The following is a 26,559-nucleotide window of genomic DNA, read 5'->3' on the forward strand; positions in this document are numbered from 1 at the left end:
GGAGCTGTCAGTTTAAAAGTTGTTTTTTATGACAATAACTGCATCACCTGCCAAACGGACCCCAGGACAGATCCTGGATTAAAAGCAGCTATCTGAAGGTACAAGCGGTTTTAAGAGGTCAGATTGTGGGTACAGAATCGCTTTAAGGCTGGGTTCACACTATGTATATTTGAGGCTGTATTTGGTCCTCATGTCAGGTCCTCATAGCAACCAAAACCAGGAGTGGATTGAAAACACAGAAAGGCTCTGTTCACATAATGTTGTAATTGAGTGGATGGCCGCCATATAACAGTAAATAACTGCCATTATTTCAATATAACAGCCGTTGTTTTAAAATAACAGGACATATTTGCCATTAAATGACGGCCATCCACTCAATTACAACATTATGTGAACAGATCCTTTCTGTGTTTTCAATCCACTCCTTGTTTTGGTTGCTATACAGCCTCAAATATACAGCCTCAAATATACGTAGTGTGAACATAGCCTAAAGGGGTTATCCAGTGCTACAAAAACATGGCCACTTTCTTTCAGGGACAACACGACTCTTGTCTCCAGTTCAGGTGTGGTTTGCAATTAGGCTCCATTTACTTCAATAAAACTGAGCATCAAAACCCCGCCCAAGCTGGAGACAAGAGCTGTCTCTGGAAGAGAGTGGCCATGTTTTTGTTGTGCTGGATAACCCCTTTAACTTGATTTTTAACTATGTTAGTTGAGTTGGGAATACCCTTATTTAACTATGCTTCTTATTAGTGCACAGCCATGTTACCAAAAATTACACAAGAAGACTTAAAATTCTGTAGAGGTAAGTATAGAATCCTTTTATATACTCTTTTACCATATTAATAGCATTGGGAAACAAAAACTATAATAGAAAAAAATGCTACCGCTGTTCTGTAGATTGTTTGCTGGCAGGCTTGGAAAACCCTAGGTAATGGATTAACACCAGTTAGCTGCTCACCCCCACACGTTCTTGCCTATACAGAGGTGTGTTGTTTTTTCTTCCCTTGGCTGGGCACAAAGGCACATTAGGAATAAAGACCTCGGTATATAATGTGACAACCGTGAGCCGCGATCCATGCGTGCCAGTTGGCTTTGGACTACGGAAACCTACAGAAATCTGGAATTTCTCTTAACATAATTGTTTCACTCCAGCATAGAGGATCATTCGGAAGGAATCTAAATGATGGGTGTCATTATATATCAAGGAGACTGCCAGTTTGTAAGACAGCTGAACGTATAAATACTCACGTTTTCTTTTCCAGCTCCAGTGTCTTCATTAAGGTGTCACATTCCAAAGAGACATAATAGTATTCTCATGTGCTCATCCACGTGTCTTGCCTTACAGTGGGGATTTTAATTGATGACATAAAATTCCATGAGTTTCTTACCCTTAAGCAGCACATTAATTGAAACAGCTGTATAGCAAAAATATAATGTAGCCTCGAGCCATGTACAAGCCTGTAGTTCAGCTACCCTATGAGCTCCCTTGATTGTGTAGGAAGATTTTTCCCTGGAATTCTCTACTAGGCTCAGATGGTGTCTGTAAGTAATGATGATAGGGATGTGCCGAAAATATGGAGTATTGGATAATCTGCAGTAATAGATTAATTGTCTCATGGGCTTTAGTATAGATTTCTTATTGAGAATAGTAATTGTTTTTTTTTCTGTCCTAAAACATTGTTGACCTTTCTTCAGCAGAGACCATCGATACTTAAAGGGGTTGGCCACTTTATAGTAAAATAAGTCAGTGTATAGTATTAGTGAATGTACTCAATGTATATACTGACAGAAGCTCCCTGTGTACCTCATAGAGCTAATATCAGATTCCCTTCCTCCAGGCTGGGCTGCCCTGCTCTGTTTTTGTTTCTGTCCATAAAATAGCCGACATGGAGGAGCATGTGACCATGCCCTGTCCCCTGTGTCCTCCATAGACATATACAGGCTCAGTGGTGGACACTGGGGGGGGGGGGCACTGTAACATGCTCCGCTATGTTGGCCATTTTATGGACAGAAACAAAACAGAGAAGGGCAGCACAGCCTGGAGAAGGGGAGTCTGATATTAGCTCTATGAGGTACACAGGGAGCTGCTGTCAGTATATACAGTGGGTACAGTTACTAATACAGTACACTGAACTTTTTTTTACTATTAAGTGACCAACCCCTTTAACAAGTGTGGTGCAACCACTAGTAAACCGTGAGCGCCAAAAGTTCTGATTAAACACTGATGGCTCATCCTAAAGGTGGCTGTGAACCTTGGATAGCTGTTATCCTCCTTCCCCATTGCCTTATACTATGCATTTGCCCAGTGTGAATGTGTTCTAAATGTGGGAGATCAGCCACTGCCCTACATCCTCTCCTATGAGAACAAAGGATGGACATGTTTAAATTCAACACTGCTGATCCTTCTTTCCTCTGACATTTGCCATGGAGGAAAGTCAGGACACCCTGATACACACTAGTTTAGGGACTGTAAACCCTGAGCCCTCCAGCTGTTGCAAGGTTACAATTCCCATCAATTCTGACAGCAAAAGCCATGGTTTTGGTTGTCCATGCATAATGGACTTTCTAGTTTTGCCACAACTGGAGGGCACAAAGGTTCCCCAACCCTGCATTAGATCATTAGATGGTTGGCTAGTCAAACCAAACATGACAGGGATGGCTGGTGTTAAACTAAAATGGGCTCCTTAAGGCTTCGTAGCAAAACTGGCGGAATTCTGCAATAGAGAATCCCGCCAGCCTCCATGTCATAATGACAGTCTATGGGGGGCTTGCGTGCCTCCTCTCACTGCGTCTCTCCGTGCTGAAGAATAGACATGTCCATTCTTCAGCGCGGAGAGAGGAGGTGTGCGAGCCTCCCATAGACTGTCATTATGACATGGAGGCTGGCGGGACTCTCTGTCTCAGAATTCCGCCAGTTTTGCTTTGTGTGAACTGAGCCTAAGGGTAAGTGTTCACCCCATTTAACATTTTAATCTAGTGTAAACAGCGATGGAACTTGATTGCAATTAGAGACATCCTGTACAGAGTAATTCTATCTGTAATAATAAGAATAGCCTTTATATCCAAATTAAAGAGCCATTGTTGAAATTAATTGATATCAAAGACTAGGCTTTGCTGAACTTAAATAATTTATAACTTTGTATTTCTGAAAGTCTCTTGGATATAACCTTATTGTACCGGTAACTTTTCAGGGTGGTGGAATGTTACCATAAGACAGTGTTGGGACATCATGACATTAAAGGGAACCAACCACGCGGAAAATCCATCTTAAGATAAGGTAATGTGCTGGCACATCACCCAGCAAACATCCCCCTGTAACCTCCGTGCCCCCCTCCATCAGTCAATTATCTTACTTTGAAGAAGTCCCGCGCTGTATGTACATTTCCGGCAAGTAGTCACCGTGGGTGGATTTAGTCATGGTGGGCAGAATCAGTCACAGGTCCTGGGCGTCTGTAATGGCTGTAATCATGCCCAGAGGGGCGTGATTGAGAGGTCTGCCTTCCATCCGCGTGACCCAGCATCTTCCGGAGTCCGCGCATGCGCAGTACGTCGGCGGCATCTCCCACGGTACTGCGCATGCACGGACTCCGGAAGACGTCGACGCTGCGTGCAGATGACGTCAGCGCGCCGACGACGTGAAACACAAGCTGCTGGGTCACGTGGATGGAAGGCAGACCTCTCAATCACGCCCCTCTGGGTGTGATTACAGACGCCCAGGACCTGTGACTGATTCTGCCCACCATGACTAAATCCGTTCACCGTGACTACTTGCCCGAAATTTACATACAGCGCGGGACTTCTTCAAAGTAAGATTACTAACTGATGGAGGGGGGCACGGAGGTTACAGGGGGATGTTTGGGAAATGTGCTGGGTGATGTGCCAGCACGTTTCCTTATCTTAAGATGGATTTTCTGCGTGATTGGTTCCCTTTAAGCTTTGATTACTTTTTTTGTATCAATAGGATTCTGACCTAAAGTAGTGTTTTAGTTTTGGGCTCTCGGCAGTCCGCGTACTTCAGATACAACTACGGGGCATACACGTTTTCGTTACCTTCAAAAAATTAATCCGGTCTCAACATAACGAAGAGGGAAACCTTTCCTAAGTATCCACTTTTGAGTTGTTGTTTTTTTAATTACTTTTTGGATCTTCTACAGAAGAGTAGATCTCCCAGACATGGTGTGCAAGGAGCCTTAGCTGTCTGTAGGGTAATGGGGAGATAATTTAAAGAGATCCTATTACATTTTCCGCTCCTATAAAACACTTTATATTGTAAGGAAATAGGATTTATAATCACATCCTTATATAATTGTTGATGAATTAACAAAAAGGTAGTTTTAATGAAGCATGTGCCACTCTCCTGAAGCAATGCTGCTCTCCTGAAGAGGAATGGTCCTATTACACGGCTCGATCATTAAGTGCAGCCCTTGCCTTTAGTGTAAAATAATAAAGTATTCACTTACCTTACAACGAATACCCAGTGTTCTCTGGCCTTCTTTGGTGTCCTTGGTCTTCCCTGGTGTCGGCAGCTGCAGCTCTGCCATCTGTTCCCGTATCTGCACTGACTGGCCGCTCAGCCAATCACTAGCCATGGTGCTATCTCTGGGCTAAGCGGCCTGTCAGTGCAGAGACGGGAACAGAAGGCAGAGCTGCAGCTGCAGAGACCGTGGAAGGTCCAAAGACACCGAGTAGAACATGGTAAACTAGGTAAATACTTTTATTTTATACTAGCTATATTTTATATAGCCGTCTGCTGCGCTATTACACGTAGCGATAAATGCCTGACACCCGATGATTTTTTCTGGTCTCTCAATGTTTGCTATACGGATATGAGCACACTTTAATGGCTATAGTGATGTAGAGGTAGGGATCTGATGGAGAACAGATTGATTTATCATTTATTACTTAGATGCTTGAATGTATTTGCTTTTTGAAATCTTTAAAGATCCAATACTGTGCAATCATATATGTGGTTACATGTCATATTGATGACTTTATCTCACTTGTTTCTAGCATATCCAAATCTTCGAAATATTGATGGAGAAATACTTCCTGAAGTAAAGCCAGCAGTGGATCAGGATGAGTTAGCCATTTCATATGAACGCAAACTCATAGAGGTAAATTACTTGTACAAGGATTCTTTGTAATTAGAGATGAGCGAACCTGGAGCATGCTCGAGTCCATCCGAACCCGAACTTTCGGCATTTGATTAGCGGTGGCTGCTGAACTTGGATAAAGCCCTAAGGCTATGTGGAAATCATGGATATAGTCATTGGCTGTATCCATGTTTTCCAGACAACCTTAGAGCTTTATCCAAGTTCAGCAGCCCCAGCTAATCAAATGCCAAACGTTCGGATGGACTCAAACCCAAACCCGGTTCGCTCATCTCTATTTGTAATTCATTCATTTATTTGTTGTATGAATGAAAAATAAAACCTTTTTAAAATGGGTTTAACTGGGTTAAAAGAAAAGTTAGCTACTGTACCTGCTCATTTGACACAGAGTAAATGTTTGATTAGCCAGTAATAGAATGATTGGGTATTTGCTGCAGTATCCTGTGTATTGAGACAATTGATTTCAATATAGCTCTGTTAAAAAAAATATATAAATTTGGAAAAGCTTTTCAGAAATTTGAAATACAATTTATATTAATATCACTGAGCAGGAGCACTCTCATCACGAAGATCTTTGTGCCAAAAGTTGAAGCGAAACTGTCATTTAAATGTAATTTTTCAGAAATCAATAAATATCAATAGTACAAGCGATTTTAAGAAACCCTGTTTGAGGTTTTATTAAGCAAAAGAGTTTCCTTCTGTACTTAAAAAGCTATTTTACTACTACCCCCCCTCACTTCAGAAGAAGTAGGATTTTTGTGTCCATTATGCTCTATGGAGGGGGTGGGGACGAGGGTGGTGAATGAGCATGGAAAGGAAACAAACAGCCCTGCAAAACACTACATTCTGCAATTTTCTCTCACCAAGCTCCCAGATAAGCACTGACCTTTCTAACCTGTGAATCCAGCGTTTTATGTGCCCAGACAATCTCCAAACTGTACAGCTACTTGCCTACTTTCCCTGCTCACTCATCCCCCTCAACCCCTCACCCCTCCATAGGTTATAATGGGACTTAGGAAACCCATCTTCACTTGCTTCTCTGCAATTAAGACGGCTTTCCCTGATAATGCACAGATATTTTCTTAAAATCGCTTGTACTATTGATTTCTGCAATTGAAATGTAAATGACAGTTACACTTTAACCCCTTAAGGACACATTCTTGTTCTTGCAGAGTAAACAACGTAAGCACAAAAAAATCAAAAGTGCAAAATTGCCAATTTTTCGTCACATCAAATCCAGAAAAATTGTAGTAAAAAGTGATCAAAAAGTTGCATATACAGTACGCAAACAAGGTACCGATAGAAAGTACAGATCATGGCGCCAAAAATAACACTTCACAGAGCCCCATAGACCAAAAAATAACAGTGTTATAAGCTTGGTAATAGAGCAATTTTAAGGAACATTTATTTTTTTTTAAAAGGTTTTAATTTTTTAAAAGCCATCAAATAAAATAAAGGTTATACAAGTTGCATATCATTGTAATTGTACCGACTTGAGGTACATAGATAACATGTCAGTTTTACCATAGAGCAAACGGCATAAACACAACCACCCCCCAAATTAAAAAAAAAAAAGCATTTTATTTTCACTTTCACCACACAAATAATCTTTATCTGGTTTTGCAGCATATTTTATGCAAAAATTAAGTCTGCAATTGCAAAGTACAATTAGTGGCACAAAAATAAGAGCTCATATGGGTCTGTGGGTGAAAAAACGCAAGTTTATACAGCCCAAAACAGCTGTATGTGGATGGTAACCTAGCCTTGGTTTATCCCTTGTCATTACATTGACTTATAGGGCCACTTAATATGGTGGTTTTGGTGGTTTACTAACAGGAGCTGCCCCTTGGCTGGGTCCTTCCCGGAGGGATATCTGGCTAGTCCTGTGTTTTGAGACTCTTCAATGAGGCTCCACGGGCTCCTCTTTTGCATATTCATGTTTCCCAGGGGGCAATGCACCTAGGACTTCACTGCATTGAGCGCTTTCACTAGCAGCCAGCAGTGTTGTCGTTTGGCTGGTCTCCCTGAGTTCAGCAATCTGTTTCTCTTATGGCTCTACTAGGCACTGCTCCCACCTAGCCAGAATCCTGCTCAACACTGATGAGGGGCAACACCCCGAAACAGCTGTATGTGGATGGTAACCTAGCCTTGTTTTATCCCTTGTCATTACATTGACTTATAAGGCCACTTAATATGGTGGTTTTGGTGGTCTCCTAACAGGAGCTGCCCCTTGGCTGGGTCCTTCCCGGAGGGATATCTGGCTAGTCCTGTGTTTTGAGACTCTTCAATGAGGCTCCACGGGCTCCTCTTTTGCATAGACCAAAAAATAACAGTGTTATAAGTTTGGTAATAGAGCAATAATAAGAGCTCATATGGGTCTGTGGGTGAAAAAAACGAAAGTTTATACAGCCTTTTAAATGAAGAGGAAAAAACGAAATTGTGCAAACAAAAATGGGCTCGGTCCTTAATGGGTTAAAGTAGCAGTTTAAATAACAAACTCCTGATATTCAAGTCACTTGACTTTGTATCTTGGGGTCCTTTTACATTATACAATCTTCAAGTGCCAATGAGCAAGATTGGCGCTCGCTGGCAGTGCTTTTTCAGGGGACAACTAAACAGATGGCCCTAGTTATTATTTATGTATTTTATTTATATACAATTTAACCTCCTAGTGGGAGATTTACATTTGTTTATATTTACATTATTTGTTTATATTTACATTATTACAATAAATCTAAAGATCTTTATTGGGTTATGAAGTTTTATAGTTGATTGTTACTGTGGAATAAGTTCTATATCAATAAGTGAATTTTTTTTTGTCTGTAATTTTTTGCTTATTATCTTTTTGTTTCTTTCACAACTCATTACTTTAGTTCCTTCAGGCGAGTGTTTGTACAGGTGTTTTGCAGTGAAAAATACTCATAAAGAAGACTTCTTAGCATTTAATTTCTCTGCAACCTTTGAAGCAAATTTGGTGTCAGTTGTGGTAAAAAGTAATAACAGGAAAAAAAGTACATCCACTTTTCTTCTATTTATTCCCTGTAAGCAAAAAGATGAGGTCAGTGGATTATAGTGTACGATGCAAGAGCACTGTTCAGTATTAAGCTGTGGTGAGAGGTGAACAGCTTTTGATCCTGATATCATTTATCACTTGAAATAACCACCATAGTAATTAGTATAAATGGGTGACCCTAATGCCTCATGCACAAGGGTAGACGCTGCTTTATGATGCTTTGAACAGGACACTGTTGTGTACGGGCAGCCATTAGCGATCTGTAGATTTCTATGTTTGCTGTATTCTGGAAATAAACATCACAGATCCACAATCTGGCTGGATGCACCCCCATAAATAATATATATATATATATTTTTTATTTATTTTTTTGTTTTAACTATGAAAACCTTGGCTTTGTAGGCCACTTGTAAAATACTATTTTATTTTCCCAGACTATTGCTGTGGATCAGTAACATAAATATTAAGTATTTATAAATCACTTCATTTAACAAAAATTGAGCTTAGCCACTAGGTTTCTCCCTACCTTGTGGTCTGCTGTTTTATTGCCTGTAGTGAAATTCTGTCTCTGGTAGCAGCAAGATTGGGACAGAACACAGGAAGTGGGATAGGGCTTAAACTGACTCTGTACCCACAATCTGCCCCCTCCTGACCACTTGTACCTTGTACCACTTGTACCTGCTTTTATTCCAAGATCTGTCCTGGGGTCCGTTCGGCAGGTGATGCAGTTATTGTCCTAAAAAAATACTTTCAAACTTGCAGCCCTGTGTCAAATTGGCGCGGCCTAGAGTGTCTGTGCCCAGGCTTGCACCGCCTCTCAGTCCCTCCTCCCCACCCTCTTCACAATTAGGAATGCCCCAGGGCAGGTTTTTTTCTATTTATCACTTTTCTGAAAACTGCACAGCTGCCTTAACGATCCAACACATGTGCAGTGTTCTCACAGCTGATGAATAAGAGAATACCTGCCTGGGGCATTCCTAATGATTAAGAGGGCGGGGAGGAGGGACAGAGAGGTTGTGCCAGCCTAATGCACAGACACTCTAGGCCATGCCAATTTGACACAGGTCGGCAAGTTTAAAAGTTGTTTTTTAGTACAAAAACTGCATCACCTGCTGAACGGACTCCAGGACAGATCTTAGATTAAAAGCAGCTATAAGAAGGTACAAGCGGTTTGTGGGGGGCAGATTGTGGGTACAGAGTCACTTTAACATGCTGTGCTGTGAAAGAGGGAGAGAGCCAGGGCTGTGTACTTGAAAGCTAAGCCAGTCTGTCCGCTTAGGCTGAGTTCACACGGAGTAAAACTGGCGGAATTCTCCGCCAGCCTCCGTGCTATACTGGCTTGCTCGCCTCCCGTCTTCGCGCCTCTCCGCTCCGCTCAGAAGAATAGACATGTCCATTCTTCCGCGTGGCGAGAGGAGACATGTGCGAGCCTCCCATAGACTGGCAGTATGACACGGAGGCTGGCGGAATTCCGCGGTTGAGGAATCTCCCAGTTTTATTCCATGTGAACTGTCCGTTAGGATGATCCACACTTAAAAAAAATAAAAAGTTAATCAAGATCTTTCACTCATTTAAGCCAGCACTAAGCTGTAGAATAGCAGAGAGAAGTATGTGCAGTGCTGTAACTGGCCAGATAAGTAAGAGTATGAAATCATATATATGTCTATTACTGGCAAAAAAAATCACTTTTAGGCTAGGTTCATACTACGTATATTTCAGTCAGCATTGTGGTCCTCATATTGCAACCAAAACCAGGAGTGGATTAAAAACACAGAAAGGATCTGTTCACACAATGTTGAAATTGAGTGGATGTAGAAGAAAGTCAGCTGATGAAGGCAATATGCCAAAACGCGTCCTCCTGTACTGTGTGATGCTTTGCACATAATAAATAAGCATATATTTGAATTGGTGAAGTGCCGGGACTTTCTTCTACATTACGTCTGGGACGCCATCCTACCACGAGCACCACCACCACAGCAGTGCCGTCTCCACCACTACTTCAGAAATTGAGTGGATGGCCGCCATTTAATGGCAAATATTTGCTGTTATCTTAAAACAACGGCTGTTATATTGAAATAATGGCAGTTATTTACTGTTATATGGCGGCCATCCACTCAATTTCAACATTGTGTGAACAGAGCCTTTCTTTGTTTTTAATCCACTCCTGGTTTTGATTGCAATATGAGGACCACAATACTGACTGAAATATACGTAGTGTGAACCCAGCCTCAAAGTGACAAGTAAACTTTAAGCATTATGGTGTCAATTCGAATTAGGAAACCTTTAATATATTCAATTCTCAGATATGTGTACTTGAAATTCTATAAACAGAATAGGGAACTAGCTCCACTGTGGTTCATTCAACCTTCAGGTACAGATAATACAATATTTCAATCCCACAATGGGATCATTCTTAAGAAACAGTGTGTAATAATCCGATAAATATAGACCAATTCATAAACTGGTGCAATTAAGTGATGACATCATCAGTACATTATATAACTGTACACAGGTATATTATACACATAACACATCCATGTATGTTACATATCATTATAATGACAAGTGACAGATTACAGCTGCTGCCAAAACTAGCATTGTAAAATATGTGCCATCTATTAAGGCAGATTTGTGATTTCCTATCCTCTATTGTAGTCAATATCATTCAACTATAGATATTCAGTGCTGTTCTTGGTGAGTTGCTGGTACTTGTCCTAGTCTATTAAAAAACAAAACAAGATATATATATATATATATATATATATATATATATATATATACATACAATTACCTTCCTATTAATGGTACCTTTTATAAGGATGAAAGCAGGGGACCCTAATTGGGTAAGACCTATAAAAAAGTTTTTACATTAAAATCAATATTAAAGAATTTTTAACCTATGGCCCATCTGTGTTTTTTCCTGGTATATGGTCAATGATCATGTATCTCAATAAGTTTACAGAATCCCTACAGTTCAAGGATTCTTGGTAGAGCTGTTGATTTCCTTGAAATTATACACTCCAAGTCTAAAACCAGGCTACTTAGAGACTGTGATGGCAGCTTTTCCTATTCCGGCTTGTCAGCAGCAGTGTAGTCATGGGGACCTTGTGTGGATTCAGGTCACCAGATGCATCCTTATTGCCACATACACAAGATATTTATAGCCTAAATGCATCTAATAGCAGCAAGTAGATAATTTTGAGTTCCAGTAAGTGTCAGTAACAACACCGCATCTGACAGAAATCAGCTCCGTTTTTCAGTAGTGCTTTAGTTGGGTTATTCAAAAAGATTTTCACATTCTTATCGTATACTAAAGTGCTCTTATAAATGTCGCCTATTCAGCTCCAGAATACTTATCCTTGATCAAATATTATACTTGGATGAAATTTCCAGGCTTGCTTGAACTTCAGGTACAATGCTGTTTCTCATGTTTGAGTTTAAAAGTATAAGATTTATCAAGCTTACATTTTAATAGGTTGTGGAAAATTAAACATAATTGAGCTGGCAAATGAATAAAGTACATTTCCTAATTGGGTTTCTTTTAGTGTCTCCGCTCTAATGTTTTTGTTGCTCTTGCTTTATCGTACATAAATATAAAGTTGCGATGCTCACCTATCTTGCTGCTTTCACCAGTTCATTCTAATAAGGGTTTGACCTTTTCTCCTCTAGTGGGTACAGAGGAGGGCAACCAAGGTCATTAAAGGGGTTATCCAGCGTTACAAAAACATGGCCACTTTTCCCCCTACTGTTGTCTCCAGTTCAGGTGTGGTTTGCAATTAAGCTCCATTTACTTAAATGGAACTGAGTTTCAAAACCCCACCCAATCTGGAGACAACAGTAGGGGGAAAGTGGCCATGTTTATGTACCGCTGGATAACCCCTTTAAGGGAATGGGTGGATTATAGGACCAAGACAGGTTATCAAGCTTGGGGCTATTAACGCTAAAAAAAAAAAAAAAAAAAAAAAAAGACGTCTTAGAGGCAATCTGAGCACAGTGTACAAATATATGAATGGACAGTTAAGAGATCTTTATAGTGATATTTTTGCTCCTAGGTCTGTTACCATGACATGGGGGCATCCTCTATATCTAGAGGAAAGAAGGTTTCACCATCGGCACAGATGCAGATTTATTACTGTAAGAGCAGTGAGACTATGGAACTCTCTGCCGCATGATGTTGACTTGGCTGATCCATTAAATAAGTTCAAGGGAGGCCTGGATGCTTTTCTTGAAAAATATAATAATACAGGTTATGGGCATTAGATTTTTGATGATACGTTGATCCAGAGATTATCCTGATTGCCATTGGCGTCGGGAAGGAATTTTCTCCCTGTGATGGGGCAATTGGTATCTGCCTTGCTCTTGATCAACCCAGTAGGGTTTGCTTAGGTTGAACCTGATGGACTCTTGTCTTCTTTTAACCTTATTAAAGAAGTCCGGTGAAAAATTTTATTAAAGTAAAATATTGCCCCCAAAAGTTATACAAATAACCAATATACACTTATTACGGGAAATGTTTTTAAAGTGCTATTTTCCCTGAACTTACTACTGCATCAAGGCTTCACTTCCTGGATAAAATGGTGATGTCACGACCCGACTCCCAGAGCTTTGCGGGCTGTGGCTGTTGGAAGAGGATGATGACAGAGGGACACTGAGGGACACAGGGCACTGCAGGGACACTGAGCATCCCTCTGCCATCATCCTTTCCAGCAGCCACAGCCCGCACAGCTCTGGGAGTCGGGTCGTGACATCACCATTTTATCCAGGAAGTGAAGCCTTGATGCAGTAGTAAGTGCAGGGAAAAAAACACTTTATGTGCATTTCCCGTAATAAGTGTATATTGGTGATTTGTATAACTTTTGGGGAGAAATATAATACTTTAATAAAAAATTTTGCCAGATTTCTCCTTTAACCTCTTAAGGACGGAGCCAATTTTCCTTTTAGCGTTTTCGCTTTTTCCTCCTTGTGTTTAAAAGGCCATAGCACCTAGAAACCCACATGAGCCCTTATTTTTTGCGTCACTAAATGTACTTTGCAATGGCAGACTTAATTTTTGCATAGAATATGCTGCGAAACCAGAAAAAAATTATGTGTGTGGTGAAATTGAAAAATAAATGCAATTTTTTTTTTTAGTTTTTTTTTTTTTTTTTTTTAGTTTTTACGCCGTTTGTCCTATGGAGAAACTGACATGTTATACATGTTCCTCAAGTCTGTACGATTAAAATGTTATGCAACTTGCATAACTTTTATATTACTTGATGGCTTTTAAAAAAAAAAAAAAACTTTCGACAGCAAAAAAACATTCCCTAAAATTGCTCTATTCCCATGCTTATAGTGCTTTTATCCTTTGGTCTATGGGGCTGTGTGAGGTGTAATTTTTTGCGCCATGATGTGTTCTTTCTATTGGTACCTTGATTGCGTATATGCGACTTTTTGATCGCTTTTCATTACAATGTGTCTTGATTTGATGTGACCAAAAATGCACAATTTTCCCGGGTCTTTGCTCTTGCGCCGTATGCCGTGCGAGATCAAGAATGTGATAAATGAATAGGTTGTGCGCACGCGATGATACCAAACATGTTTGATTTATTTATTAATTTATTTTTATTAATAAAATGGGAAAAGGGGGGTGATTCAAACGTTTATTAGGGGAGGGGTCTTTTTATTAATGGAAACTCTTTTTTTCTTTCAATTTCACTTTAATTTGAAGTCCCCCTGGGGGACTTCTAATACAGCTACACTGATCTCTCATAGAGATCAGTGTAGCTGTATAACACAGCCCCGATCCATGAGATCGGTGCTCTATTGCTTTGGCCTGCTTCAGGCCAATACAAAAGAATACCGAGCCGGGATCAGCGTCATTACGTCGCTGAGGCCCGGCCAGGTAAGATGAAGGGATTCCCCCTCCGCGATCGCATCGCATGGGGGGGATTCACAACTAGACACCAGGGATGGGCTGCATTTAACACTGTTAGATGCAGCTGTCATGTTTGAGAGCTGCAACCGACGGTGTTAATTAGTGGGAGCGGCGATCGAATCGCTCCCACTAATAGCTGCGGTCCCGTGCTGCACATAGCAGTCAGGATTGCGGCAGTTCAGAGCGGGGTCGCCGTGTGGCCCCCCTCTGAACACCTCTTGGGGACATATGACGTACGGGTACGGCATATGTCCCTAAGAGGTTAACTATGTTACTAAATTAAAAGTGGGTTCTGTGCAGAAATGGTTGCTAGCATATCCTCAAGATAAAGCCATCAATCTGTGATAGGTAGAGTGCCAACACAGTTGGTTAGCAGGGTCTACTTGGTGAATGGGGCCAGAGGCAGTTGGCTTCCTTTATTGTATAGTGGCCATGCCTGGTTACTAGAGATGAACGAACTTCAAGTACATTTCGGCTTGTTGAACCCGAACTCTCTGCATTTGTTTACCGGTGGCTGAAAAATTTAGATTCAGCCCTGTGGATATGGATGCCTGGCTTTGGTATTTCCATTGACATATCACTATACTCCGAAGTGAGTTAGACTTTGACGCAAAAGAGGCTACCCTGATATTTCTGGTATTATTGTCCTAATACTTGCTATAAAGTTGGACTTAAGGGGCTACATATCAGGGTGGTTTGGTGATCTCCCCATTGAGAGGCACCTTTTAGCAACAGGTTTCCTTCCCAGGAGGGATATCTGGATATTCCCATTTTTGGAGACTGATGCAGCCCTAAGACTGCCTAGAAAACATGGATACTGTTATAAAACCTACAACGACTGGACTTTGCCAATCAGTAATTGATCCTTTTTTATTTCTGTGAAAGCCCTTTAAGGTGGATGAGGAAATAACAAATTTATCATATTATACGAGGTGTATATATAGGTTTATATAAATATACTATTCTGGTCACATTGTAGTGTTAGGATAGGTTGTAAATAACTTCTTCACAGTGTAGAGATGAAAAGACCGCACTCACCCTGGATCCTAGGATTTGATGCTTTACTAAGGGCAATCAGCAGGGCTAAAACCATGTTACAGAACAGCAAGCGACGGCAGTTTCATGCCTTAGCGCATCTTCTGAAGCTGTTGTTTGCTGTTTTGTAAAGCAGTTTTAGGCCTGCTGATTGACCGTAATAAAACATCAAAACCTAGGATCCTGGGTGAGTTACGTCTTTTCATCTATACACTATGAGAAGGTTTATTGTAACTGGTTGGACTGAGCACCACCTACCTGATTCGTTGATTTCCACCAGTTTAAGCTGCAAACTCCTGTTGCTTTTATCACTAGAAGTGTTGGTTTTTTTTGCAAAAAAAAAGCCCGTGGAGCTTCATCAAAGAGTCTTGAAACACAGGACTAGCCAGATATCCCTCTTGGACGCGCTTTCACTAGCAGCCGGCAGTGTTGTTGTTTGGCTGGTCTCCTTGAGATCAGCGATCTGTTTCTCTTATGGCTCTACTAGGCATTGCTCCCACCTAGCCAGAATCTTGCTCCACACTGATGAGGGGCAAAACCCCGAAACAGCTGTATGTGGATGGATACCTGGCCTTGTTTTTTCCCTTGTCATTACATTGACTTATAGGGCCGCTTAATATGGTGGTTTCCTAACAGAAGCCACCCCTTAGCTGGGTCCCTCCTGGAAGGATATCTGGCTAACCCTATGTTTCGAGACTCTTTGATGAGGCTCCACGGGCTCTTCTTTTGCATGTTCGTGGCAATGCACCTAGGACTTCACTGCATTGAGCGCTTTCACTAGCAGCCGGCAGTGTTGTTGTTTGGCTGGTCTCCCTGAGATCAGTGATCTGTTTCTCTTATCACCTATTTTTGTTCTTAACTTTTGCAAATAACTTTTGTATACCATGTAGATGCCCTGACAGCTAATTAGAGTAATTATGTATTGTGGCCCCAATTTACCAACAAGGTTGTTATTCGCTTATAGCAGTTATTATAAGACTCTATAGTTAAAGGAGTGGTCTCCTTAAAGGGGTTATCCAGCACTACAAAAACATGGCCACTTTTCCCCCTACTGTTGTTTCCAGTTCAGCTGCGGTTTGCAATTAAGCTCAATTTACTTAAATGGAACCGAGTTTCAAAACCCCACCCAAACTGGAGACAACAGTAGGGGGAAAGTGGCTATGTTTTTGTAGTGCTGGATAACCCCTTTAACAGTCCCTGTCAAAATGTCCTATTAGGGAATATGGTCATAAAATTTGGAGCTCCTACATAGACTTAGATTTAATTTGTCCAGGCATTACATACCCAGTTATTCATTTTAATGGCCAGAAGGTAATACCATATATTTAGAGATTTCCATTATCTGCAGGGGAAATACAGTGGTGATCAAGATTAGAGAACAACACACAATTTCCTAAATGTCAAGGTCCTATGTGAACATAGTCCTATGTGAATATAACCTAACATGAGTAAAATAGCAGTATTTAAAACTTATTTAATAAATTTATTTATATTCTATAGCACAGAATAAAAATGTAAATTAGATATTTGAAAAAGAACAGTGATCAAAATTAGAGAACACTTTCAGTTACCTGCAAGTTATTGGTGTTAATCTGGCGACTAGTGCTAAGTCTGACACACCCTATGTAACTGGCAGACTAAGGCTGCATTCCCACATTCCGTGATCCTGACGGATCATGAACGTGGAATGCATGTACCGGAGTCCCCCCGCGCCCGGACAGCATCTGTAATTAGATGCTGGGAGTGGGGGAGACTGTATTCATAAGCGCCGCGCTGTAGTAACAGCACCGCGCGGCTGATTCATTACAGCGCGGCGCTTATGAATACAGTCTCCCCCGCTCCCAGCATCTAATTACAGATGCTGTCCGGGCGCGGGGGGACTCCGGTACTGGCATTCCACGTCCGTGATCCGTCAGGATCCGTCAGAATGCAGCCTAAGCCCTATTCCACCGGACGATAATTGTTTGCATAATCGTTAACGATTAACAATCTCAAACGACCGCTATTGCGAAAGATCTGAAAACGTTCACTCATTTCCATGGAACGATAATCGTTACTTATGATAGTATTTGCGATAGTTTTTTCTTCGCTATTGCATTCGTATCTACTGCGAATGACCAAACGACGTCTTATTCATTGCGAACGTTTTGCGAACGAGCAACAGTAAAAATAGGTCCTGGTATTATAAAGCGATCAACGATTTCTCCTTTGGTCGTTAATCGTTAACTGCATTTTAACCGAACGTCTATCGTTTACATTCGAACGATTTAACAATAATCTGAACGATAATCGTTCGGTGGAATAGGGCCCTAAGGGTGCGTTTACACAGAGATTTATCTGACAGATCTTTGAAGCCAAAGCCAGGAACAGAGTATAAACAGGGAACAGGTCATAAAGGAAAGGCTGAGATTTCTCCTCTTTTTAAAACCATTCAGGGCTTTGGCTTCAAAAATCTGTCAGATAAATCTAACTGTGTAATTGCACCCTAACTTTCTAGTTCTCACTGACTTTGCAAAAATAGTGTGCTGTTCCAAAGTGACTGAAACCCTCTGGCAGCAGGTTGTCCAGAGGAAAGCTAAAGGGCTGACCCTAAAAGCAATAGCAAGAGACGTTGGTTGTTCCAAGTCTGTGATTTCTAGACTATTACATCTTTACAACATCACAAATTCATTCAAGAAAGCTGGTCACCTACAAAGGACAAATGCAAAAGAGGACAGGGTAATGCGGAGAATCTCCATGGGTGATTGTTTCATTACTGCAGCTGAAATAGCTTTCAAGTTCAGCATTGAACAGGGTTAGGATCTGTCAGGGTTAGGATCTGTTTAACAGCATTTGGATCGAAAGTCCACTCTGCAGGGACCACTCTTTAGGCTAGACTCTCTGCTGAGGAGCATGCTGTGTGGACAGAGGATAAGTGCTTCATAGTTTTTTAGTGATGAGAGCTAGTTTATGTGGGCCTTATGGGAAACATTATGTTTGTCTACAAACTGGGGAAAGACGGAACCCAAAGTGTCTAAAATAGTAAAATATGGCGGAGTAAGGGTTATGGTTTGGGGAACATTTTCTGCAGCAGGAGTAGGACCTCTCATACAGCTACATGGCAGAGTGAATACAAGTGTGAATTAGAACCTTCTTCGACAACACCTTTTTCCTTTTTTGCACTCATCACTCAATCAGACAGTAATTTTCATGCAGGACAATGCCCCCTGTCACCTGGCATTACGGGTAAAGCAATTCCTTAACTTGAAACATTGAAATGGCCAGCCCAGAGTCCCGATCTAAACCCAATAGAAAACCTCTGGAAAATCCCTGGTGACAAAGTTATGGCAAAAAAACCCACAACAGTCACAGAACTGTGTATGAAACTGGAAGAATAGTGGACCAAAATCCCAGCAGAGCAGTCTGATAGCCTAGTGAATTCCTGTGGCGGCAGATGTGCCAAAGTCATTCACAGTAAAGGCCTGTACGTGTCTTCCTGACCGGTGACTGTTGTAACCTTCAGAAAATGTAGTAATTTTTCCTTGTGCTACAGTCATTGCTGTTCTCTTATTATGATCATCACATTTTTTTTTTTTGTTGATTTACTTTGGTTATTTTACTGGTTTAGTGACATGGTGTACCTCTTACAAAAAATCCTTCAAATGTTGATCAGTGTAGATTACATTATTTCATTATTTCTGAAAAAATTCAGTGTTCATACACTGTACTCTAATTTTGATAGCCAGTGTATATGGGTAAAGAAACCTTTCACTGGCAAGAACAGCTGGTCGCCAAGGGTTGTGGAAGGTCGACTCATGGTAAGCAAGTAGTCATCAAGGTGATTGTCTTTATAAGACATCTCATAGCCAAAGGGAAGTTAATTGACTAATTTCTTATATTGTGTGACTAATCAGAGGAAGAGATATAGATTGTGAACAGCAGATGGGAGACCAACCTCCTTCTAAGTTAGGCATGACCTTGTAGCTGCATGGGGGGAAAACGGGGGGAAGGGGAGTCGCTCAATGTATTGGAGCTTCCCCCAGCAGCAGCACACAGCACTATAGGACATTTAGTATGCACAAGCCAAAAAGACAGAAATGGCTGCACATCGCACCCATGGCTGACACGAAAGCTTATTCAGCTACATTTAAAACCAACACCAGAAGTTAGTTTATAATTTGGCCAAACCATATTGCCTCATGTACCACGTGCAGGTCTTCTGATACACATGAGTCCCTAACCAAAAAACGTCACTGTGCCAGTCAGCGACCACAATCCCCGCAAAACGAGCGCAAGCAGAGAAAGGGGTCCACAGAATGGCCCTGCTACCCCATTGTCACAGGACAAGACCCTAAAGGGCCCCCCCAGACCCCACAGGCGCCACCGTCGGAAAAAGTGGACGCCAAGCAAGACAAGTGTGAACAAGCTCTTACCTCTCTCTCCATTCCTCTGCAGGTAGAATGGGAGAATACTAGGAGATCCTCCCCTTATGTACACAGGTGCTTCCTGCTAATTTGGATCACATGGGTCTTACAAAGCACGAGTGCTAGCCACAATGAAAAAAGGGACAGAATACATAAAATATGCACAAGCCAAAAAGACAGAAATGGCTGCACATCGCACCCATGGCTGACACGAAAGCTTATTCAGCTACATTTAAAACCAACATCAGAAGTTAGTATATAATTTGGCCAAACCATATTGCCTCATGTACCACGTGCAGGTCTTCTGATACACATGAGTCCCTAACCAAAAAACATCACTGTGCCGGTCAGCGACCACAATCACCGCAAAACGAGCGCAAGCAGAGAAGGGGGGCCACGGAATGGCCCTGCTACCCCATTGTCACAGGACCAGACCCTAAAGGGCCCCCACAGGCGCCACCGTCGGAAAAAGTGGACGCCAAGCAACACAAGTGTGAACAAGCTTTTACCTCTCTCTCCATTCCTCTGCAGGTAGAATGGGAGAATACTAGGAGATCCTCCCCTTATGTACACAGGTGCTTCCTGCTAATTTGGATCACATGTATTCTGTCCCTTGTTTCATTTTGGCTAGCACTCGTGCTGTGTAAGGCCCATGTGATACAAATTAGCAGGAAGCACCTGTGTACATAAGGGGAGGATCTCCTGGCATTCTCCCATTCTACCTGCAGAGGAACGGAGAGAGAGGTAAGAGCTTGTTCACACTTGTCTTGCTTGGCGTCCACTTTTTCCGCCGGCGGTGCCTACGGGGGGCCCTCCAGGGTCTGGTCCTGTGACAATGGGGTTGCAGGGCAATTCCGTGGCCCCCCTTCTCTGCTTGCGCACGCTTTGCGGGGATTGTGGTCGCTGACCGGCACAGTGATGTTTTTTGGTTAGGGACTCATGTGTATCAGAAGACCTGCACGTGGTACATGAGGCAATATGGTTTGGCCAAATTATATACTAACTTCTGATGTTGGTTTTAAATGTAGCTGAATAAGCTTTCGTGTCAGCCATGGGTGCGATGTGCAGCCATTTCTGTCTTTTTGGCTTGTGCATATTTTATGTATTCTGTCCCTTGTTTCATTTTGGCTAGCACTCGTGCTGTGTAAGACCCATGTGATCCAAATTAGCAGGAAGCACCTGTGTACATAAGGGGAGGATCTCCTGGCATTCTCCCATTCTACCTGCAGAGGAATGGAGAGAGAGGTAAGAGCTTGTTCACACTTGTGTTGCTTGGCGTCCACTTTTTCCGCCGGCGGTGCCTGCGGGGTTTGGGGGGGCCCTCCAGGGTCTAGTCCTGTGACAATGGGGTTGCAGGGCCATTCCGTGTCCCCCCTTCTCTGCTTGCGCACGTTTTGCGGGGATTGTGGTCGCTGACCAGCACAGTGATGTTTTTTGGTTAGGGACTCATGTGTATCAGAAGACCTGCACGTGGTACATGAGGCAATATGGTTTGGCCAAATTATATACTAACTTCTGATGTTGTTTTTAAATGTAGCTGAATAAGCTTTCGTGTCAGCCATGGGTGCGATGTGCAGCCATTTCTGTCTTTTTGGCTTGTGCATATACTATAGGACATTTAGTATTGTACTGTGTGGTGCCAGTCACTGCCTTCACTTTAGTAATACACGGGTTGAGTGGCTGGACCTTTCCATTGATCGCACATGGGGCGGAAATATTCGGTGTTAAAATAACATCTGGAAAATCCTCCACGTCTCTTTGGTCTCTGTTCAGCAGTCCTGAAACGTGCAATATGTAGCTACAGAGCAATTGCAATAAAAACCATTTGCGGAAATAATTGCAAACTTTGGTTTTATAACTTTCTCACTAGTCTGCAAAAGAAAAATAAATCTGCTTTAAAGGTTTATTTTCTCAAGCATAATAAGAAAGAGCAGTTAAAATATGCAGTCCTAAATAATTCAGCATGCAAGAGGAAAATGATGAATTCTAAATACCGTCTCCGAAATCTTTATGACCCGAGTCACTGCTAAAGTAGAAAGTGGCTGAATTCATATCACTTTCTTGTACACATAGATGCCCCGAGGTTAAAATTAAAGATATTTTTTTGCAGTTTAATGCTGAGGACTCTTTGATATTCTTCTGCTGATAATGACATAATGGCAAGTGAAGCATTCTGGCCAACAGGGTTTGAGCCACTAATTTTGATTTCATCTACTTGACAGTTTTTTTTGTCTTCTAATTTGACAGCAAAGGACGTACAATGGTGAAAGAAAATACAAATAAAATGTTATCTGTTGTTGCATTGCTATAGTGTCAGTGTTACAGTTATACAGGAAAAGGGCTGTGTGGGTCATTTGAAGCTAAGTAAGAAAAAAATATATTTTTCTCTTTTTGCCAAACAGCCTCTTTTTCACCGCTTCCACTTCAATGAATAAATTGTTGAGAATAAATCTGCAAAAGTGCAGATAGTAATAATTCTTAAAGGAGTTTATGGAACTAGAAAAATATTCTCAAAAGGCTCAGGCAGGCATAGAAATAAGATATGCTCACCTGTCTGATCCCTTGCTGCTACTATTCGATAGGTGCATGGTGCCGGCTTCCTGCTCCATGTCTCCGCACACTGAGTGCCTTGGATCAGTGGGGAGTCAGGGAGAAATAATGTCATTGTTCTCTAATGATACTTAGTATACTACTACTAGGGTGTAGGGTACAGGTCATACTTTCATAGCGTTTGGGGTCAGCAAAGTAGTATAAAGTGATGCCAAGTATAATCATTCCATTGCTCACATCGCTCATTTATTTCTGCTCCAAGTCATCATGTTCTGGTTCATTACATTGTGGCTTGGTGGTGAAATGATGAAGCCAGTAGTAACTTAAGAGAGTGATTCTGAGTTAGTGTTTGCTGTTAGTGTTTTTGTGATGGGATGGGGGATTTAATATAAAGTTAACCCCTCATGAGCAAAGGCAATTAATGCACGGATGTCCAAGTCACTTTGAATCAGTGTTCCTCCTTGCCTTCTAAGAGCCATAACACTTATTTTTTCAGTGTTTTTTGTTATTTTTTTTTTTTTTTAGAAACTTTAAAAAAAAAAAAACCTTTTAAATCCCCCTAGGGGACTGTTACAAGCAATCATTAGATTGCTTATACTAATTAATGCTATGTCACTGCCATTAATCAGTGTTATTGACGGTCTGCATGTAGAGGCAAACTCTAAATACAGAGGGCCAATCCGTCAAGATGGAGGTAAGGATTATTCTTCTGTCTGTCCCTTTTGTCAGACTAATGGAACAGGACTCCTGCAGTCAGTGACAGGTACCGCTGTTGTCACTGACTCCCTTAACCCCTAGCCGCACCAGGCAGTTATAGTACGTCCTGGCAGGAGGTTACTAGCGGCACCAGGACGTACTTTAACTGACCGGCTTCCGGTGCTCACTGTTTACATAAACAGTGACCGGGAGCCGCAACTAAACTGTCAGCTGATAGCTGGCCCCTGAAGGGGTCCAGCATAGGCGATCACCGGCATCAGTGGATCCTCTGTGGCATCCCCTCGCCACCCCCACTCCCGATCGCCGCAGCCGCCTTCGTCTCACCGGAGGGCCACAGCCGAGGTCTCTCCTTCCCCCTCCTCCTGGCAGCAGCATTGGCTCGCCGGGTCCCGGAGCTCAGAATGAGTTCCGGGACCGGAGAGCCAGTGCTGCGAGGATTAGGGGGAAGGAGTGATCTCTGCTGTGACCCCTTCCTGCTGCAGCAGCATGTACCAGCATCTGTGTAATGACGCTGGTACATGCTGCTATGTACTGTAATTGGCAGCTGTGTGATCAGAGCTGCTAATCACAGTATCTGATCGTGGATGCAGGCTCTGATCCCTCACTTTGTGAGGAAATCAGAGCCTGCATCCATATACTGTAAAACACACACACACATAATAAAAAGTACCCCTGTGATCTCCCAGTAATAAGGGAGATCTTAGTGTCCGCCAGTCAGCGTCCATTAGTAATCGTCAGTAAGTGTCCGTCAGTGTCCGCCAAAGTCCGTTAGTAAGCGTCAGTGTCAGTCAGTGTCCGTTAGTAAGAGTCAGTCAGCGTCCATTAGCAGGTGTCAGCAAGCGTCAGTCACCTTCTATAAGTAAGTGTCAGCCAGCATCAGTCAGCATCCGTTAGTAAGAGTCGGTCAGTGTCCATTACTGAGCATCAATCAGCGTCCGTTAGTAATAGTCAGTCAGCATCCGTAAGTAAGCGTCAGTTAGCGTCCATTAGTAAGCGTCAGTCAGTGTCCATTAGTTATCATCAGTCAGCATCCATTAGTAAGTGTGAGTAAGCGACAGTCAGTGTCCGTTAGTAAGTGTGAGTAAGCGTCAGTCAGTTTCCGTTAGTGTCAGTAAATGTCTGTGCATTTACTGCTAGAGCAGTAGTGCACACACAGACATAGGTGCTCCTTCTCTTCTGAGCTTTGTTGTGTTCTGAGCTCAGGAGAAATTGCTTTACAAATATTGGGGGCTTTTTCTCCTCCAAGCATTTTGAAATTTGAAAAATTTGGGGTTTCACCAATGTATAAGTGTGAAAAATGAGATTTTTCTTTTTCATGGCCAACTTTTGCAAAAAACTGTGAAAAACCTGTAGGGTCCAAATACTCACTGTAATCCTTGTTACATTCCTTAAGGGGTGTAGTTTTCAAAATGGGGTCACTTGTGGGGGGGGGGGGGTTCCACTGTCTCGGCACTAGGGGGGCTCTGTAAATGTAACATGGTCTCCTATATTTATTCCAACCAAATCCACACTCCAAAATCTAAAGGGTGCTCCTTCTCTTCTGAGCCATGTTGTGCGCCTGCACAACACTTTATGTCCACAAATGGGGTAATTGTAAAAACTGCAGATTCAGGGGAATAAATGTTTTATTACATTTCACTTTTTATAGCTGGTTTGGTATAAAAAAAAATAGGATTGAATTGGAATGTCTGCAAAGAAAATGGAAATTTTTACTTTTCACACTTATTTTGCAATTATACCTGCGAAATGCCTAAAGGGTTAAAAACTGTTTTAAATGTCAATTTAAATACTTCAAAGGGTGAAGAGTTCAAAATGGGGGGGAATATGGGGGTTTCTAGTATACAGACCTCTGGAATATGCTTCAAAACTGAACTGGTCCCTAAAAAATTTTCACAAAAATTTTGAAAATTGCTACTAAAGAATTACGGCTTCTAAAATCCTAAAAAAAAAAGTTAAAGCATGTTCACCAAATGCTGCCAACATAAAGTACACAGGTTATAGATATGAAGTAATCAATAACCTTTGTGGTAGAACTATCTTCCTTATTGGCAGAGACTTTCAAATTAGGAGAAATGCAATTTTTTTAATTTTTTTTCACATTTTGGAGTTTTTCACAAAAAAAAGTTAAAGGTATCGGCCCAAATGTACCACTAACATAAAGTGGAACATGTCTCGAATAAAACAGTCTTGGAACCACAAGGATCGGTAAAAGCATTCCAGAGTTATTAATATATAAAATGACACATCATATTTGAAAAATGTGGCCGTGTCATAAATACCAAAACTAGCTGTGTCCCCTAAGGGTTAAACTCCGCAGTCGCTACAGGTTGCGGCGTTAAAGGGGTATTGACAGACCACAGCGTGATCTCCGGCTCCTGGCACATTAAAGTGTACGAGGCTGCTCACACTGAAGCAGCCCTGCACACATTAAATCCCCTTCACGCCAGGAATCCATATATACATTCCTACTGCACAGGACATCGTAGGAAGTATGAATGCATATAGCCATATGGCTGGTGTAAAGGGGTTAAAAAAATGTTAAAAGGTTCCAATATTTTTCAAACTGAAACACACGCATTCATAGTGTTGTTTTGATGTAGAAGAACAAACAGGATAAATGTATGCTTAACACTGTGCCACTCTTATGTTTCAGAATGTTTGATTACCTTATGAATTTTTAATAAAAGAAAGCTAGAAAATAGCATCTGGGGCAAACTGCTCGGGTGATAATTTGAGAATCAATTTGGCTTCTTAATTTGCAGGAAATTGCCTAATTATGATTTAATGCTGCCAGTTCTTATTTGTGGAGGGGGCTATTTTTAGCTCACGAAATGATTCAGAATAACACTTTCTTGCACCTAGTTTGAACTGATGAGAGTTTATTTTAAGGGCAGGCAACAAAAATCCTCATAACAGTATCTTTTAACTCAAAATGTGTTTCCTTGAGATTATGTTGCCATTTAGATAAATAAGGATGTATGGATATGTGCATGCATTGTTAATTGCTATTATTAAGCATGCAATTATGTACTTATTGTATCATCGAAGTCTGTATGTAAAATATAAATTTTTCCCATTTTTCTATCTATATTATTAAATAATGTTGACATTTTTCAGTTTTAATTCTGGCCTTCAGGCTTATTCGATACATATGACTTTCCAGCTTCCAGTCTCCTCTTTATGGTCATAGACAGATAAAGGTGATACCAGTAGATAGATAATTTCCTCTTTACAGGTCACACAGCATTCCTAAAAAAACACCTTCATTGTGTCTAGGTCCTTGGGACTTGCTATAAGGTATATCTCTAAATGATGTTAAAACTGAAATAAAAAATTACAATAAGAAATTAGAAACAGATTAGAAAACAAATGATTCAGGATCTGGCTCTTATCAGTCAAAAAAACAACAACAAAAACAAAACAAAAACAAGTTGACACATTTACACCATCTTGTTGAGCAGATATGCCAGTAGAGTAAGGAAGGCTAAAAGGAATTCATATTTTTTAGGAGTTTTGATGGCAACTGACAATTTTCTATAAATAAGACATTTGTAAATTGGTGTTCCATGTTGGACAATGCTCTTTTGTTAGAGCCCCCTTTTACAGCATGTCCCAGTACTGGCACCACCAGCCATCTGCTGTAATCTGCAAAAGGATCTGGCAGCAAGTGTTCAACATCTCTGCAGCACCACCTCAGGAGAAATGTAAGCATTACATAGTTCTCATTTAAACCATTGGGCAGTCTGTCTGTCTGTGCTTAGGGTTCATTTAATCTGTCCAAGTGTTTGTGTTCTTCAACTTTATTTGAACCTG

The 26,559-nt window shown here is 41.4% G+C and overlaps 1 protein-coding gene across 5 annotated transcripts in view; it reads left to right on the top strand.

The window, feature by feature from the left end:
* SNX29 (sorting nexin 29) overlaps positions 1 to 26,559 on the top strand; it is a 394,719-nt gene that overhangs the window by 174,527 nt on the left and 193,633 nt on the right. For all 5 annotated transcript variants that reach the window (XR_011364568.1, XM_069983707.1, XM_069983706.1 and 2 more), the window contains one exon: positions 5,014 to 5,117. Coding sequence is in view for 4 of the 5 variants with exons in the window: in XM_069983707.1 (XP_069839808.1) it covers positions 5,014 to 5,117 (104 nt within the window). In the remaining variant the exon portion in view is untranslated. The remainder of the gene's footprint in view (positions 1 to 5,013; positions 5,118 to 26,559) is intronic.

Source organism: Dendropsophus ebraccatus, chromosome 9 (genome assembly GCF_027789765.1).
Source record: "Dendropsophus ebraccatus isolate aDenEbr1 chromosome 9, aDenEbr1.pat, whole genome shotgun sequence".
Taxonomy (NCBI): Eukaryota; Metazoa; Chordata; class Amphibia; order Anura; family Hylidae; genus Dendropsophus; species Dendropsophus ebraccatus.